Source organism: Papaver somniferum, chromosome 9, assembly GCF_003573695.1.
Source record: "Papaver somniferum cultivar HN1 chromosome 9, ASM357369v1, whole genome shotgun sequence".
Lineage (NCBI taxonomy): Eukaryota > Viridiplantae > Streptophyta > Magnoliopsida > Ranunculales > Papaveraceae > Papaver > Papaver somniferum.
This window is the reverse complement of record NC_039366.1, coordinates 51,252,896-51,269,401: the sequence shown is the minus strand read 5'-3', so window position 1 is coordinate 51,269,401 and position 16,506 is coordinate 51,252,896. Positions and strand designations below refer to the sequence as shown.

The window sequence follows — 16,506 nt, the reverse complement described above, 5'->3', positions numbered from 1 at the left end:
TGTTACGAATCATATCTAAAGTATTTAACCTTTTTTATGCACAACGCATTACATGATGAGAAAATTAACTTTAGGAGGGACTCGTGAAATCTATTAATACTAGTAAGGAATTCAACTTGGAGGGACTTAAACGAGAGTAAACTGACTTAACAGTGAATTTCTCTCCCTTACTAAAGACCATCGACGAATATTTATATCTGCATCAATAATTGGAGGCACATAACCAATCATTTACAATATGGCAGCAAGCTGTTGTATTAACTCAGCATTTAAACCTCCTTTAAAATCAAATTTTGATGCAGATCGAGTCTCTTTGGGCCTGTTTAGGTCTGTTTTATTAATAGGTTATAGTTTAAGAGCATGTTTAGTTACTTTTTTTATTCCTTATTTTACAAATTAGGTTTCTTATTTTCCGAAGTCCAATTAGAAGTCCTTAGTTGTTATTCTAGGCAGTTGATTTTGATTAATAAAAGAGATATTTTGTAAAAGGGTCGTAAGTTTTCGTCTAGTTAAGATCTGGGTCGCAAAACATGCAGTTGATGCGATAGGGTTGCAGACTAACTTTGGTCGCATGATTTTTACCAAAATACCCTTATTAAATATCAAAATAACATTACAACCTAACTAATCGTAATTCCGTCAAAACTGTTAACCTATAAATTTTATTTTTCTTCCATCTCCGTATATTCCACCATACCACAACCATATCCACTCCTCACACAATATGACAATAACCACCAACCTCACAGATTTTTTTCTTCATCTGATGAACTTCATTATGATCATAGTCGTCGTCAAAAATTAAATAGATTAATCAACCCTGCAAAACCCCAAATCAAACAAAAAAAATAAATAAATCAGGAAAACCATGTCTAAGCTGTTGAATAGTATCTGTCTTGCTAAAGTGAAACTTAATAAGTGTCGATTGCAAAATCTTCATGCAAATGATCATCTACAAAGAGATGTGTTTTAATTTCTAATTAGAACCACAAAGTATTATTGATTTTTGTGGTTGATTTGTCTCGTGTTTTCAATCTCGATAATCAACTACCACACATCGAATTTAAATCCTTTACATCATATGCCTATTCTCAGTCAATTTCTTCTCAAATTTTGTCCAAAATAGGTATTTTAATTCATGTCTTTAATCTATTTTTATGTATAATTACTAATTGATAGTACTGTTGATTTGGGGGAGTTTTCAGTTTCCCTTATTAAGCATTGAAATAGGAATTTTCTATTTGATTTATTCTTGCTATCAATCAATGATGGGAGGGCTTCAAATTGTTGATGTTGTTCAGGAACATAAAAACAAAAAAGATGGAAGAAGGAGAAACAATGAGTTTTGACAATATCCTAACAGTCAATATCAGCTAACGGATGTTCAGGGTGTTTGGTAGAATAAAAAAGTCAGCAAATAATTTTCTAACAGTCTTTAGTTAGTCTACGGCCCTTTTACATCAACTGCATATTCTACGACCCAGACCCTAATTTGGCACAAAACATAAGACCTCTTTACAAGATAATATTTTGTTGAACTTGTTCAAGGTTAATTCTGATTTTTATTTATAGTCGGGAAACCTAACTATAAATTAGCAAGTTTAATTCTGATTTTGTTGAACTTGTTCAAGTTCAACAAGTTTAATTCTGATTTTTTTGAACTTGTTTTTTCGAATTATTTAGACCTAGGTTTCCCGACTATAAATAAAAATCATAATTAAACTTGAACAAGTTTAACAAAATAATTTTATTAATCAAAATCAACTGTCTAGAATAACAACTAGAAGACTCTTAAATAGACTTCGAAAGATAAGAAACCCAATTTGTAAAACAAGGAAAAACAAAAGTAACCAAATAGGCTCTTAAACTATAACCTACTAATAAAACCGACCTAAACAGGTCTAAAGACACTCGATCTGCGTCATCACATTTTAAAAAAGAACATTATAGGAAATCCATCATGTCTAGGCTGAGTCTAGTGGTGCATGGTTTCAACCTTCAATTTCCAAATCCATATTACCTTGAAAGGTTAAAACGATGCTAATTAAGCCTAGTGGTTTGGAAAGGCTTAAGTGAAACAAATGTTTATCATAAAAAATCTCAGCCATAGATCTGCAATTATGGGTCACCGCTAAAAGTATCAGAGGATGAAAATCATTTATACTAAATGGTTTTGCGCAAAAATAAAATTCTTTTACACGAAATAATTTCACGCTTCTTTCTTGCTTCAAGCTTTCCGTTGAACCACAACTAAAATCAAAGGAACAATCCATTATTTTTGAAGTTGAATGCTCATCTTGAACGACCACTATTTTTGAAGTTCAATACAGTATGATTTTTTTTCTTCCAAAAAGACTGGAACGTAGAAATTTTTCTCAATAGTTTCTTTTTAATATCGTCATAATATGGCAGAAAATATGCATTTAAAGTCCGGTAGAATGAATTTTAGGCGGAAAAATCTAATTACTCTACAAATAATCAGCCAATTATGAACATAATCCTTTTTTTTTTTTTTTTTTTTTTTTTTTTTTTTTTGCTACACAGGCACTAGGCCAGGAACTAACTAACACTTCTCACAACTCTAGTGTTTGCTCTTCCAATTAAGTCATCACCGAGTACTTGAATAATTTCTTTAGGTGGTTGGGATATCCACACACCCTCCATTAACCTAGCAGCACTGTCTTTAGCCAGCAGATCCTCCACAGAGTTGGCTTCTCTGAATCTTTGTTTAAACACAACATCTTCAAAGCTCTGTTTCATCTTGTAGATATCCTCCGTCAGCCCTCTAAGAAACCATGTAACCTGGATTTCCTTGTTACATAGTTGAACAACATATGTAGAATCACTCTCAACCTCTAACTTCCTGATGCCCATTTCCTTAGCCAACTGTAATCCATCCCTGATTGCCCATACTTCAGCAACATTAATTACTTGTATTTTTGAAGATATGCTTCGCAAAATAAGCACAAAATCTGCCAGATTCATCACGTATAACCCCTCCAATCCCTGCCAACTTGAATTGATTTGACGCACGATCACTATTGAGTTTATAATACCCCAGATTAGGATGAATCCACAGAACTGTAACCTCTATGACACTCTTAATCTCTCTTTGCAGATCAGTAGAAACACTTAGGTATTCTCTTGCTTCTTTAATCGCTCTAGCTAAAACTCTAGTAGGATGGAAAACAATTTTCTTGAAGATCCAGTTATTTCTCCCCCTCCATATAGACCATAACACGAAAGGTAGGATGTACCTCCAGTCCACCCCTCCAATTTTCCCTGCAAATTCGCATAAATTCCTTAAAAAAGTAGGAGAGAACAGTTCAATTGCAGGGTGGAAACCAATCCACTCATGGACTTTCTTCCAAATTGGCCAAACTGATCTGCAACCAAAAAACAAATGGTAGTGAGTTTCGAAATCTCTGTTACATAAAGTACACCCAGGATGACTACCGATATGTCTCCTATAAAGTGGCCCATTAAGGTTAAGTTTATTGTGGCACAACAGCCACAAGAAAACTTTTATTTTCTGCGGGCATTTTAACTTCCACAGAAATCTCCAATCTAAATTTGGCGTATCACAGCCCAACTTGTTGGAGATAAGATAACTATAAGCCTCTTTGACACTCACTTCTCTACTGTTACTGTGAGACCAGACAAGCTGATCCGAGCTGTTGCTATTGCAACAAAGTGGTTTTGCTCTAATCTCCTCAGCCACCTGCGCAGAGATAAAGTTGTCAATAGCACTAAGGTTCCAATTCTTAGTCTGGGAATCAACAATATCCTTAACTTAGTTAGGCAGATTCTGATTTGCAACATTAGCAATCATAGACAAAGGCATATCAGAAATCCAAGGATCATTCTATAAATCAACACTTCCACCATCACTAATGTTCCATCTAAGACAAGACTTGACAACTTCTCTTCCCATTAGAATGCTTTTCCAACTAACAGAACTTCTCTTTTTTGCATCACAAGTCCAGAAATCAAAATTAGAAAAATATTTAGCCTTCAACAATTTGGAGACTTCAGACTCTGGTCTAGCATGAACCCTCCACGCCATTTTTGCCAAAAGAGCCAGGTTATTTAGTTCAAGGTCCCTAACCCCCAAACCTCCAAAAGTGATAGGTCTACACACTTTAGACCAACTAACATTATGCAGACATCTCTTACTGTAATCTCCCCCCACAGAAAATTCCTTTTAAAACTACTAAGTTTGGAGATTAAAGTCTTTGGCAATTTAAGCATAGAAATGACATGGTTTGAGATAGGATCAAGGACAGACCTAATCAAAGTTGTTTTACCAGCACGATTGAGTGTTTTTGACTTCCACCCTTGCAATCTATTAGCCATTTTATCTGCCAAGTCCAGGTAAGTGTTTAAACCAATTCTGCCCCATCGAAGGGGAGAACAGAATCTTTGATTAACACTCTACTGTCTGTTTTTATCTTAGAGATTAAAAGTGCGTTACTACATAATTTATTAAATTTGACTAAACTCATTACTGCAGTATACAACTTTATAAAATACGTAAAAGAAAACGGCCCGACCCGTCAATCAAACGGTCCAGTTTAAAAAACATTCCACATAAAGCAGTCAAAACGGGGAGTGGGTATTATATATAAATACATTGTGATTGTACCATGACATTCATCCAAGCAGAGAAGTAACAACTCAGAAAAGAAAGAAAGAAAGAAAGAGAGACAGAGAAAGAGAGAGTAGAGACTAGAGAAAGATATGGAAGGAGAGAATAAAGTGAAAGAATCCAAATTCAAGAGCATTTGTGTTTTTTGTGGTAGTAGTCAAGGAAGGAAGAGCAGTTATCAAGAGGCTGCCATTGAGCTTGGAAATGAACTGGTATTTGTTTTCTCTGGCTCTCTGATCTACTTGATTTGATGTTCTAATTTCTACAGTATTTTCCAGTAAATTAAGAACCTTCTATCCTCATCAACATCTTTGTCTCTGTACCAAAATACAGATCTCTCTCTCTCCCTCTCTCTCTAGAAGCCAAAAACACTTTGATTAATACTGTTCTAGATAACATTGAAGTAGCTACAAATATATTAACGTTAATTTGATTGCAGGTGGCAAACAATATTGATTTGGTTTATGGTGGAGGAAGTGTAGGGCTAATGGGCTTAGTTTCACAAGCTGTTCATGATGGCGGTCGACATGTTCTTGGGTAAGGAAGCTCATTTTGATAGATATTAATTAGTATATTTACTTACACTAATTGTGGTTATCTCTTTTCATCTATATATATATATATATTCTTTTCAGAATCAAAATGACTACTGAATTTACTAGTACATGTAACATGTTGGTTCTTCCTCATCAGCCATCACTACTATTGATATTTGTCATGTTATTGTCTCACTATTTCTATCTCTATATATATACAGAGTTATCCCCAAGACACTCATGCCTAGAGAGGTACTATGTTTCCCCATTTATGTTTCTTATTTCGATTAAGTTTATTACGTTATTATTATTCTGCTCACTTCTTCTTCCTTGGGTCGTCGTTCCAGTTTTTCTCTTCTCATTTTACATTTATCCTTTTATAAGATATGCTGCATGTCATTTCCATTCTTCATTTTTCTTGTGCCCGAAGGTTTTCATACTTTGTATTCTACTTCTTCTGCTTTACTACCAACTTTTAGTTAGTTTCACACCTTGTTTGGATTTGTCCTTTTTTCACTAATTTTTCAATTTTGCATAATTAGTATTTTCAAGTTGGCTTTTCACTTCACTTTTATTTTTATCTTGTTTATGGATCAGCTCATTCTGCCTCACCCTGAAACACTCATCATTGCTTCTCTGTTGTGTGCACAAAACCCTATACAATAGTTTTCTTGGAAAATATATTCAGCATTGAGCCCTTGACTACTGTGACTGACTGTCTCTCTTTTTCTCATGAGTCATCTCTGAACCCCAACCTCCTTTTTTCGAGTCCATAGTTATGATGTTTTTCTTACTTATATGGGGTACTTTTTTTTGGGTGTGTGCAGATAACTGGTGAAACAGTTGGAGAAGTGAGAGCAGTTGCTGATATGCACCAAAGAAAAGCTGAAATGGCTAGACAATCCGATGCTTTCATTGCCTTACCTGGTTAGTCCTGAATTTTGACCCCAAAATGAGGTGGTAAGTATCATATTAGAAGCCATTTTAAACTAAATCAGAAGGACCCATATGGTCACATCTTCATTTTGGGATCACAAAATAATAAAGCAAAAAACTAAAAATAAAAAATAAAATAAGTGAAGCTTACACTTTGCAGTAGTACCATGACACTTGCTGAAATAATTTGATTATATGTTTGTAGTGTGGTGTTTGTTACTCACTATTTCAAGTAAAATTTGGAGGGCATGAAAGCAACTGTTCTAAATTCAAATTTGTTAGAGCTACACAAAACCCAAGTCTAAGTCTGGCTCCCCCATGATTAGAGAACAGCACCTTCAAGCTAACCCAAGTTACTGAGATATCAACATCAAACACTGATTACTAAGTAAGGACTAGTAAATGAAAAGAAACCATTTTAATGGATGCAGCAGTTTCCAAATCTTGATTATATGTTAACGTTTAATTACCAAAAGAAGCAAAAACCAATATACCTTATATGTAAATCTTTTCATAAGCCAAGAAAATGCAACTGATTACTCAAGTCATTAGCTTTTTTCATTGAGATGATTCTTATTTTTTTCTATATGGTGTGTATACATTTAGGTGGTTATGGAACTCTTGAAGAGCTACTAGAGGTAATAACATGGGCTCAGCTAGGCATCCATGATAAACCGGTAAGTATTGATCCTCCGTGAACCTGATAATCTATCTCGTGGATTTTGCCACTAACTAATTAATACGCATTTTTTCATTTCAGGTGGGATTGTTGAATGTTGATGGGTACTACAACACATTGTTATGTTTCATTGATAAAGCTGTGGAAGAAGGGTTCATTAGTCCCAAGGAACGGCATATTATTATATCTGCTCCAACAGCCAAAGAGTTAGTAGTGAAGTTGGAGGTAACTATAACTTGTTTCTTTAAGTTCTGACTAATCGACATTTGTAGTAACTATTCTTATGTATGATTATAGGAGTACATACCCCGGCATGAAGGAGTTGCTACGAAACAGAGCTGGGAAACAGATCAACTAATTGGTTACTCGTCTACAAATTCTAATGATATGCAAAGTTTAACAAATTAACATCCCAGCAAGAATATGACTGATGCAGATCGACTACAGACAATAATGTTGCAAGTGTACGGCTGTGTCTGTTATTATAATTATTTTTCTTTTTAATTTAACAGGGAAATCATTTTGTAAAAATATGAAACAGTAGGAAAAAATATGCTAACGATATGTAAGTTTCATTATTCCCTTCAATCAAAAATTTGGTTTATTTGAGCTGTGAACTATTATATATATTTACAAAGTAAACAAACAAATACAAAAAACTTGATGACAAGATTGGAAACCTGTTTTGAGGCATACTCATTCATTATACCATTTAGGGTAGGTTTATAAGGGGTGTTTAAAAGTAGTGCAATTACCTATATATCCTTTAACAATTTAAATTATTAGAGTGCCCTTATCCTCAAAAACCTAAAATTAAAAATCCAAATAAACTTTAAACTCAAACATCTTGGACTCTAAGCAAACACCAATCGAAGTGAGCGATGTTGGAGTGCGAAATCCAAATCTCAGTTGTTCTTAGATGTATTTTAGAATGTATGCGTAACAAACCCATCTTGTTTTTGATTGATTTTATTTTGTTTGATCGATAGAATATGATTTCAAAGATGAAATTAGGGTTTTTCAGAAGATCAGTTCGGCTGATCTTGGAGTATCAATTTTGAGCCGAACCTAGTGTATGATTTAGAGAAAAAATATGTTTGGCTAATGTGACTTTGCTAGATTTTGTTCGAATCAGCCGAACCAAAATTCGTCAGTCACAGAGTGAAGTTCGGCTGATAAATTTTCAGACGAACCTCAGTTTTTTTGAAAATATACCTAGGTTCGGCTGACAAGTTATCAACCGAACCTAGGTATATTTTCAAAAAACGGAGGTTCGGCTGAAAAGTTATCAGCCGAAATGTTCATCGGTTCAGTAGATCTGGGTTTTAAAAATTCAATTTTTTGACAGATTCAACTTATAAAAAGAAATTAAACCTCGTATAGAAGTCTACCTATGATTTGAATCACACAGTTTGGTCACTTCTAATCACTAAAATCTCAAAATTCAAAACCCAAGTTTTTTTCACTTCTTCTTCTTCTTCTTCTTCTTCCTCTCAAAACCCCAACTCTCTCACATAAATTTGATTATCTACTAATTCACCACTAATAATTTAATTCTTAATAAATCCTTAAAATTCCTAGCTAATCAAATTTAATCATAATCATTAACACCAATTATGTAAGGGTAGTTATGCCATTATCAAAAAGGGTGAATAAAGGGTGATGTTGTTTTTTATTTAGTGACCCTATTTTACCATTATTTAGTATGCCTCAAAATAGGTTTCCAAAATTAACTAAGAGATAGAAACAAGTAATGAAAGCAAAACAAGGTGGTGGTGAGCATGGGAGTGGAGGGGGAGGGACCATTTGTAACAAGTAGTGTTAGATGTTAGAGTTGTGTACTTGGTTTCTTCTGTCAAGCCCTGAACAGGCACAAGGAGGACAGCCCAACAATTACAACTAGGGGGTTTGGGTTTGGAAGATGAAAAGAAAAGAAAAAGTGGACCACCTTGTTACTGTGCTTGTTGTTGCTGTTGGTGTTATTGTTGATAAACAAGTTAAGGAGGAAGGACGCGAGCAAGAGGGCCACATGTTTGTCGATTACGGTAACGTCGGCGAGAAATAAAAGGACCACATGTTACTTGTTTAAGGGTAGGCATAAACTTGGGGTACCATTTGAATGATGAAGACATCTTCTTGTACATTCTTTGTTTCCAATTTGCCTTCTAATTACCAGCCTAGCTAGACCATTTTGTTTCATACTATTGTATGTATCATTAGCCTAAGCTCTAGACAAGTCAAGTTATTGTCTTAGGCTCTTAAATATGTATCAAGTTCAAAGCTGATAAAATCTTACTTATCTTGGCATGTACCACTTCACTCAACTAGTAACTGTGAAAGACAAAAGTATAGACAAGAAAACTTGAAATAACAACAAGTTTCAATTGATGCAAATTGGACGAGAAGGAAATAATACGATGACAACCCATACAGAGAGGGGTCGGCTATCAAGTGACTGGAGAAGGGCCATGTAGTGATGATGTAGGAGAGTCTAATTCGTGGTACCTATCATATTATTTTGGAACCCTGATTTTGGGCATACCAAAATCTTTCTAGGCATACAAAACAATAGTCCCATCTTGGGTGATCTTATAAGGGGTACCCTATGAGTAGTTCAATTACCTATATACCCTTAATACAAAAATCTAAAATCAGTTTTCTAAAAAATCAAAATCAGTTTCCCTTACCATCTATTCTTCCTCCTCCTCCTCTAGCCGAACTCTTCCCCCTCCTGCGAAAAAAAATATTCATCATCGTGATTAATTGTCGATTCGTAAAAATTTGATCGTCGATTAAACTCAAACACATAATGACTCGTACAAAGAAAAGCAGGGATTAGGCAAACCAAATCGTCTTCTAATCCATCAATTGAAGAAGAAGAACCAATTGAAGATGAAGGTGTAGAAACTGAAAATCAACCACCAATTGAACCAGAAATTGAACCAACTGCATCTCCAACTCCGGAAATGAGGATAAGAAAGCAAGTTTTACAAACCCAATCTCCTATTTGCTGTTTTTCATCGATTAAATGACGGTTACAGTGTTGGGTTCGGCTCAAAATTGAGTTGCGTTTTTAGCCGAACTGTTCTTCACAAAAGCTTCCTGTAAGTGTATATGAACAGTTCGGCATGAAATTTCATGAAATTTCAAGCCGAACCTAGTCACATATAGAGATGCATAGGGGTTCGGCGTATTCGATAATCATAATATGTGCCGAACCTAGCACATTAACGAGGTTCGGCTATTACGATTCTCAATATGTGCCGAACCAATAACAATATTTTAACCCAAAAAATAACAAATTGATGTTCGGCTCATACGATTTTCGAAATATAAGCCGAACCGGTAATTATTTTTTTTCCGAGCTATTCAGGATGTTGTTCGGCTTACTATGAAACTTTCATATAAGCCGAACTAGTGTCTAGCAAACAGTTCGGCACATGCAGTAAACAGATTCAGTAAGCCGAACCGTTCATCAATTGGTAGATTCGGCTCATAGATGTGAGCTGAACCTCAACCTGTTTCGCCGAACCATGATTCAAAAACCTAACTTTTGATAATTGAGAGCTATATAAGTGAGATTAAGTATAGGATATAAGTGTACCTGTGTATTAGAAGCATTGGGTTCCTCATCAATGTCTTCATCATCAGGATTTGGCTCATAAAAATCATCATCTTGAGTTTGTGTTTGAGTTTGAGCTTGAGTTTGAGTGGGTGTAAAATCATTCTCATAATCTAATAAATCATCCATTTCTGGATCATTGTTGTAGTTGATATGTATTTTCCTAGGTTTTTTAGATGAATGATGACCCTCCTCATCCTCCATTGAATCAAGAATTAGAATTTTCTCACTTTCTCCTTCTCTTTCTCTCCTTCTTAACCAAACCAAAACTTTGATTTTTTTTCCTCAAATTTTTCATCTAAACAACTCTTATAATTCTGAAAATTATTTTAATCACTAAACAAAATATTTAATCACTAGTCAAGATTATTAACACTAATACGTAAAGGGCAGATTTGCCATTAAAAAAATTTTGGGTTAAGGGGTTATCTGATTTTGCTATTTCACAACCTTTTTTGTCTTCATTCAGTATGCCTTGGAAGATTTTGGTATGCCCAAAATTATAGTTCTTATTTTGTGCTTCTCTCCGTCGTCACACACAGTCATGCTCTCTGGTTTAGTTTGTAACTTGCAAGTTCAATATGCGATATCTATCAGAAACCCAATCCCAAAAGTGTTGATAATGGATTTATGGAAGGTCTTGGCAACAACACCCCATTAAACAACATCATGTGTTGTGGCTTAGAATCATAATCGGGTTAGGTGGGAAAAAGTATTTAGTATTTTGTCCAACAAATTTGTATTATTATTATTATTTTTTATTATTTTATTTTTTATCTAGAACACAAAAAAAAGTTTGGACAAATTAGAGAGGTCAAGATTTGTCTAGGGAGAAGATAAATCAATGGCGTGGTTTATTCAACTTAAAAACGTTATGAGTGTTTTATTAATTAGTGTCTCATTAACTGATCATAATGAACGATTTATTAAATTTTCATTATAAATGTCCTCTTAATTAATCTAATGAATATTTACTTCCATTTATAAATAATTTTAATAAAATTCATATCAGCAAAAATTAGTGGCGGTGGTGGAAGAATTTGTGGCTGGTATAAGCAGTGGCAGGTGTTAGTAAGTGGTGAAGGAGATAATGTTAGCGGTGGTGAAAGAAATAGCGGCGACTGGTGGCTTATGGTGGTGGGTGTTGGTAACATTAGTTCTGCATATTTATAATACAAGTAATATTGTATTGTGAAAGATGTAGTTGGTTGTTGTTTTTTTGCACGATTGATCAAAACAAATACCATATTTTGAGGATGATACCATAATATTTAGAAAAAAATGATCATAATCACCGTATCATAAAATAAAATTGATCGCAATAAAAAAAAGAATATAATAATAATAAAATATAATGGAATAAATTAATTAATGATCTAGGTTTGTTCAACCAAAACTTTATACATGGTGTTTGTGATTCAAAATCATAAGTACGACCAATGACCAACGGGAGATGGGCGGCGATTGTGGTGGAGAAAGACATGGTATTAGATGCTTTTTTGGTGGTGGTAACGGTTAGTGAATAGTAATAGACTTTGTTAATTTCGTGTCGCCACAAATGGGTAACATTATGAATTAGAAGATGTGGTTGATCGTCTTAATGATAAAATAAACTCGGAAAAAAAACAACAAAATGTCACGTTATATAATTACTAAAAACAAACGACACAAGTCAAAATCAATACACAAAAAATTACTTATTATAGAGATGTGTCCTTACGGTAAGTGAGGAGAAATAAATACTGGTCTTGATTTTTCCTCTCAAGTGATAAATTCACGACTGCAGTCGATCCCATGAACACATGCTTTAATTGAGAAACATTCATTAAATATTTTCTTCTTCCCATTTCAAAAGTCAAAATCAAAACGGAAAAATTTGATCAACTGAAAATAACAAACTTATCTTCCCATAAAAAGAACAATTGATTATTTCGCTCACATCTGGTAGGATGAGTGGATTTTGAAAACTTTAATTCCTCACTTTGGAGTAAACGAAAATCAGAAATAAAATTAGGAAGGGGAGATAGATTGTGGAGACAAAAAAACTTAAATCCAAGAATATACTTACGGTTAATCTTCTTTCCATGTTCTCTCAATCTTCTTCCACCAAAACGCACATCTCTGACCAATCACACTACTCCGTGGAAATAATATACGAGAAAACCCTTTCTTTTTACATTGCTTCATGTACGAAGGGTTTCTATCATTTTCTTAAATTTCATATGTTGTATATTTAACTGAAATTTACATTTTCGGTGATAGCCTACTTGATTACAATAATCACATGGTTGAAATTTAGGAGTGTCTATATTTTTTATTAGCCAGATTATGAAAATTTGGCTATCGTAGATCGCCGGGGTTTTAATCTATTCACACTTTTTGGTCTAGAAAGGTGAAATTTTCTCTCTATTTGTTTAGACATTAGTGGAAGTAGCATTTTGGTTTCATCTTGATAGATACACTTAGAGAGATACTCATAAAATTATTCAGATTACACATTATAGATTGACAATTGTTTGTTAATTACAAAATAATCATATATGTGTATAGTGTTGATACATGAAAAAATACCCCCTTAACGAGTTGGGGGTGCCCCTAAGAATAGAGGTGAGCTTGGGTTGCGGTATGGAGACTTGGGGACTAAGCCCAAGTCCAAGTAGGAAATACCCACGAAGATGGAAGGACAAGGAAGGAATTAATGAAGAAGGGAAAGGTTATGTTAAAGAATCATTAAGGGTAATCAAGAGGTGTTAGGACATGTGTCATGATGTAGTAAAAAGAGGGGCTTTTAGGAAAGCCTATAAAAGAAAGGACAAGGTACAATGGAAAGGCAACTCTCTCTCTTACCACATTTGGAAGTGTGAGGTCATTTGGTGTAACTAGGACGGGTAGGACCAGAAACAAATTCACCCCTAAATATTTAGCGACCACACCCGGAGGCTCGTGCTTAGCTCACCATGACACACTCAGAAGACGCCGGCTCAGACGCGGTAGAGAATCAAAACATCCCTCCGCTCAACCCTGAAGGAGAGAGAGTAGGAATAGTAAAAAACCCGATCACACAAGTAAGAAAACCAGGAGTTGTTCGTGAAGAAGACAAACAGCAGGAAACTGAGGAGGCGACACCTACCTAGCCCCCTCTCAAAGAAATGCAGAAGGAGTTAGAAGACCACATACGCAGGGAGCAGGAATTGAGAAAGCTTATGAAGGCAGGCAACGCGGCGAAAAGCGCCAAAGAAACAGTGGAGAACGCGGAGGAAAAAGAGGAGGAACCTGTAGCTATGACATAGGAGGCAATGGCAAGGTACTTAGAGATGAATTACAGAGTCGTAAAACAAGATAACTACAACTTCATGGCGAGTACCCATACTCCCGAAATCACAGAGTACCAGTATCCAGAGGATTACACATCACCAAAGTTTAAAGTCTACAACGGCCAGGGTCACGCGAGGGAACACATCAGCCGATTCCTATCCGCTATGAATGATCGGGCAACCGATGGGAAACTGTGTCTCAGAGAATTTCCAAAGTCGTTAACCGACACAGCGTTCTCGTGGTACGATAACCTAAAGACAGGGAGCGTTAGCTCCTGTACGGCCATGTCCACGCTCTTCCTTAGAAAATTCTATTCAGCGAAAAGGAAAGTCACGACCATCGACTTGAGCAAATGTAACCAGCGCCCACGCGAGGAAATAGGAAAGTATATCGCCAGATTCCGCCTCCTCACCCTGGATTTCCACGAGGACGTCAAGGAGGAAGCTCTAGTGGAGATCTGTGTACGAGGAATGACCCCATCCTTCAAGAAAAGTCTGGTCAATTTTCGCTTTCCCACATTCGTAGAATTAGAAGAAGCAGCCGCAAGAATTGACGACTGCGTCGAGGAACCAAGCTCAGACTACATCTGGCGGAACTCGTTTAACACCGTACCAATTGTATCCAGAAACACTCGTACAAATAATAACCGAGAGGGTTGGGGAACACAGGCGCTTCCACCACCCTTGTCCTGAAGCAAGGAACAGATCGTAGGGTTATTAGAACAATGGATAGAAAACAAAGAAGTTCAACTGCCTCCAACAAAGACGGATCCGAGCGCCATTGACACAAACGATGCTAGATATTTCCACTTCCACCGAAGGGTACAACACCCCACGATTGACTGCTTTAACCTCCGAAGAATGTTCCAGAAAAAATTGGAAGTAGGCGAGATTGAAATGGGTAACCCGGAGGGTGGAAAACGATCCAAAACCAAGTCATGATGCTCACCCATGACCCAAGCAGAGATGACTGGAAGCCATAGGATGACAACAAAGGGGAGGCATGCGCGAATGAAATAGATAACCCAGCATTTGCAAACACATACATTGTGGCTAGCCAGTTCGCTAAAACGGTATTAGCTCAGAAGTTCTTCGACTCGCTCGGTTTCAGCGAGGATCAGATCAAGGAAGCATCCAAGGCTATAGCAGCCATAGTAGCAGGGAGGCCTTGCGGTCTCCTTCCCAAGGAAGCAATCGTATTCACAAACGAAGACATTTGTTACCCGGGGGAGCACCTCAGGGCTCTATACCTCACAACGTATATCAATAAGCAACCACTGAAGAGAGCTTTTATCGATGGAGGCACGTCTTTGAACCTAATTTCGGTACACACACTAGAAGTTCTGGGAGTGCAACGGTCTGAGATCAGAATGCGGACTACGACGGTTAAAGGGTTTGGAGGCCACGCGCAGACAGTCATTGGGATTGTCAACCTGGTCATGAAGGTTGGCCCCATCCGAGGACCCACACCATTTATGTACTGGAAGACGATACCACATTGCATGTGTTGTTGAGGCGAGGTTGGCTGCTCAACCACAAGGTAGTTGCGTCGACATACCACCAATGCGTAAAAACCAATATCGGAGGCAAACAGTACCGAATCCCCGCAAAGAGCAACCCCTTAGACCCAGAGGAAGCGTATATGGCGGATGCAATTTTCTACGACGTCCCAAAAGAAGAGGATAAGATACCGGAAGTGCAGCTTATCCCGCTACCAAAATGGGGAGAAGAGGAAAAACTGAAGCTGGTCAAGTCCGTGTTCAGCCCTTCCAGGCTGGTATTCCCGACAGAGAAGAAGAGGAAGCAAGAAGAGCAGCCCAGTTTTCAACGCTTTTCCAAGCCATATGGGGGGCCTGTATACCGCTTATAGCAATTAGCCAAGGGAGCACCCTCAGACGAACCAGATTACGCTGATACAACAATGATGGAAGCGGAGGTTCCCGATGAAAGCGTAGAATAAAGGTGAGCTTGGGTTGCGGTATGGAGACTTGGGGACTAAGTCCAAGTCCAAGTAGGAAATACCCATGAAGATGAGAGCACAGGAAGGAATTAATGAAGAAGGGAAAGGTTATGTTAAAGAATGTCATTAAGGGTAATTAAGAGGTGTTAGGACATGTTTCATGATGTAGTAAAAAGAGAGGCTTTTAGGAAAGCCTATTAAAGAAAGGACAATGTGCAATGGAAAGGAAACTCTTTCTCTCTCTTACCACATTTGGAAGTGTGAGGTCATTTGGTGTAGCTAGGACGGGTAGGACCAGAAACAAATTCACCCCTCAACATATAGCATGCCCTGTTTTTCGAGCTTCTGTTTCAAAATCCAGAAGAATTACTAGAAACTATTTTCAATAAATAATCTAACACAATTATACGTAATTTATATAACACCCGTGCCATTATGGCATGGGTTAAACCGTAGTCATTAAATAAGAAACTTATATTGGGACGTCACATTCCAATAGAGGGGCTTCACTTGGATTTCTAGTGACCAAAAAATTGTTTATGGGGATTCAATACCAAATGTCTAAAATAACCTTCAAATCAAATCAAAACCTAAAAACTAAAACTAAAATCAAAGCCTAAATCTCATTCAAAGATCTGCTCCTCCTTTTCTTCTTCTTATTTTTAACTTCCTCTCCTTCATCAACCATAAATCATTCCCTCCTTTTTTTTCAACGAAAATCATTTCACCATCTTCGATCAATCGACTGCTCGAAAAACTTATAATCGCCGATTAAATTTTCTATTAAAGATTCGGAAAAAGCATATTGATA

At 36.5% G+C, this 16,506-nt stretch overlaps 1 protein-coding gene across 1 annotated transcript; it reads left to right on the top strand.

The window, feature by feature from the left end:
- Positions 1–4,671: 4,671 nt before the first annotated feature.
- On the top strand, positions 4,672–7,307 carry LOC113311022 (cytokinin riboside 5'-monophosphate phosphoribohydrolase LOG3-like). Its single transcript, XM_026559865.1, has 7 exons — positions 4,672–4,860; positions 5,088–5,185; positions 5,406–5,436; positions 6,012–6,111; positions 6,727–6,797; positions 6,881–7,024; positions 7,097–7,307. Exons 1-7 carry the CDS (start codon positions 4,741–4,743, stop codon positions 7,205–7,207), a joined length of 675 nt encoding a protein of 224 aa, XP_026415650.1. The 5' UTR covers positions 4,672–4,740; the 3' UTR covers positions 7,208–7,307.
- Positions 7,308–16,506: the final 9,199 nt, after the last annotated feature.

What these genes read in the sequence shown, in the direction of transcription:
- LOC113311022 (XM_026559865.1), top strand. Translation starts at nt 4,741, where the DNA reads ATGGAAGGAGAGAATAAAGTGAAAGAATCCAAATTCAAGAGCATTTGT. An exon ending in TGCTTTCATTGCCTTACCTG is followed by an intron (nt 6,112 to 6,726) that starts GTTAGTCCTGAA and finishes GTATACATTTAG; the next exon opens with GTGGTTATGGAACTCTTGAA. An exon ending in TAGGCATCCATGATAAACCG is followed by an intron (nt 6,798 to 6,880) that starts GTAAGTATTGAT and finishes TTTTCATTTCAG; the next exon opens with GTGGGATTGTTGAATGTTGA.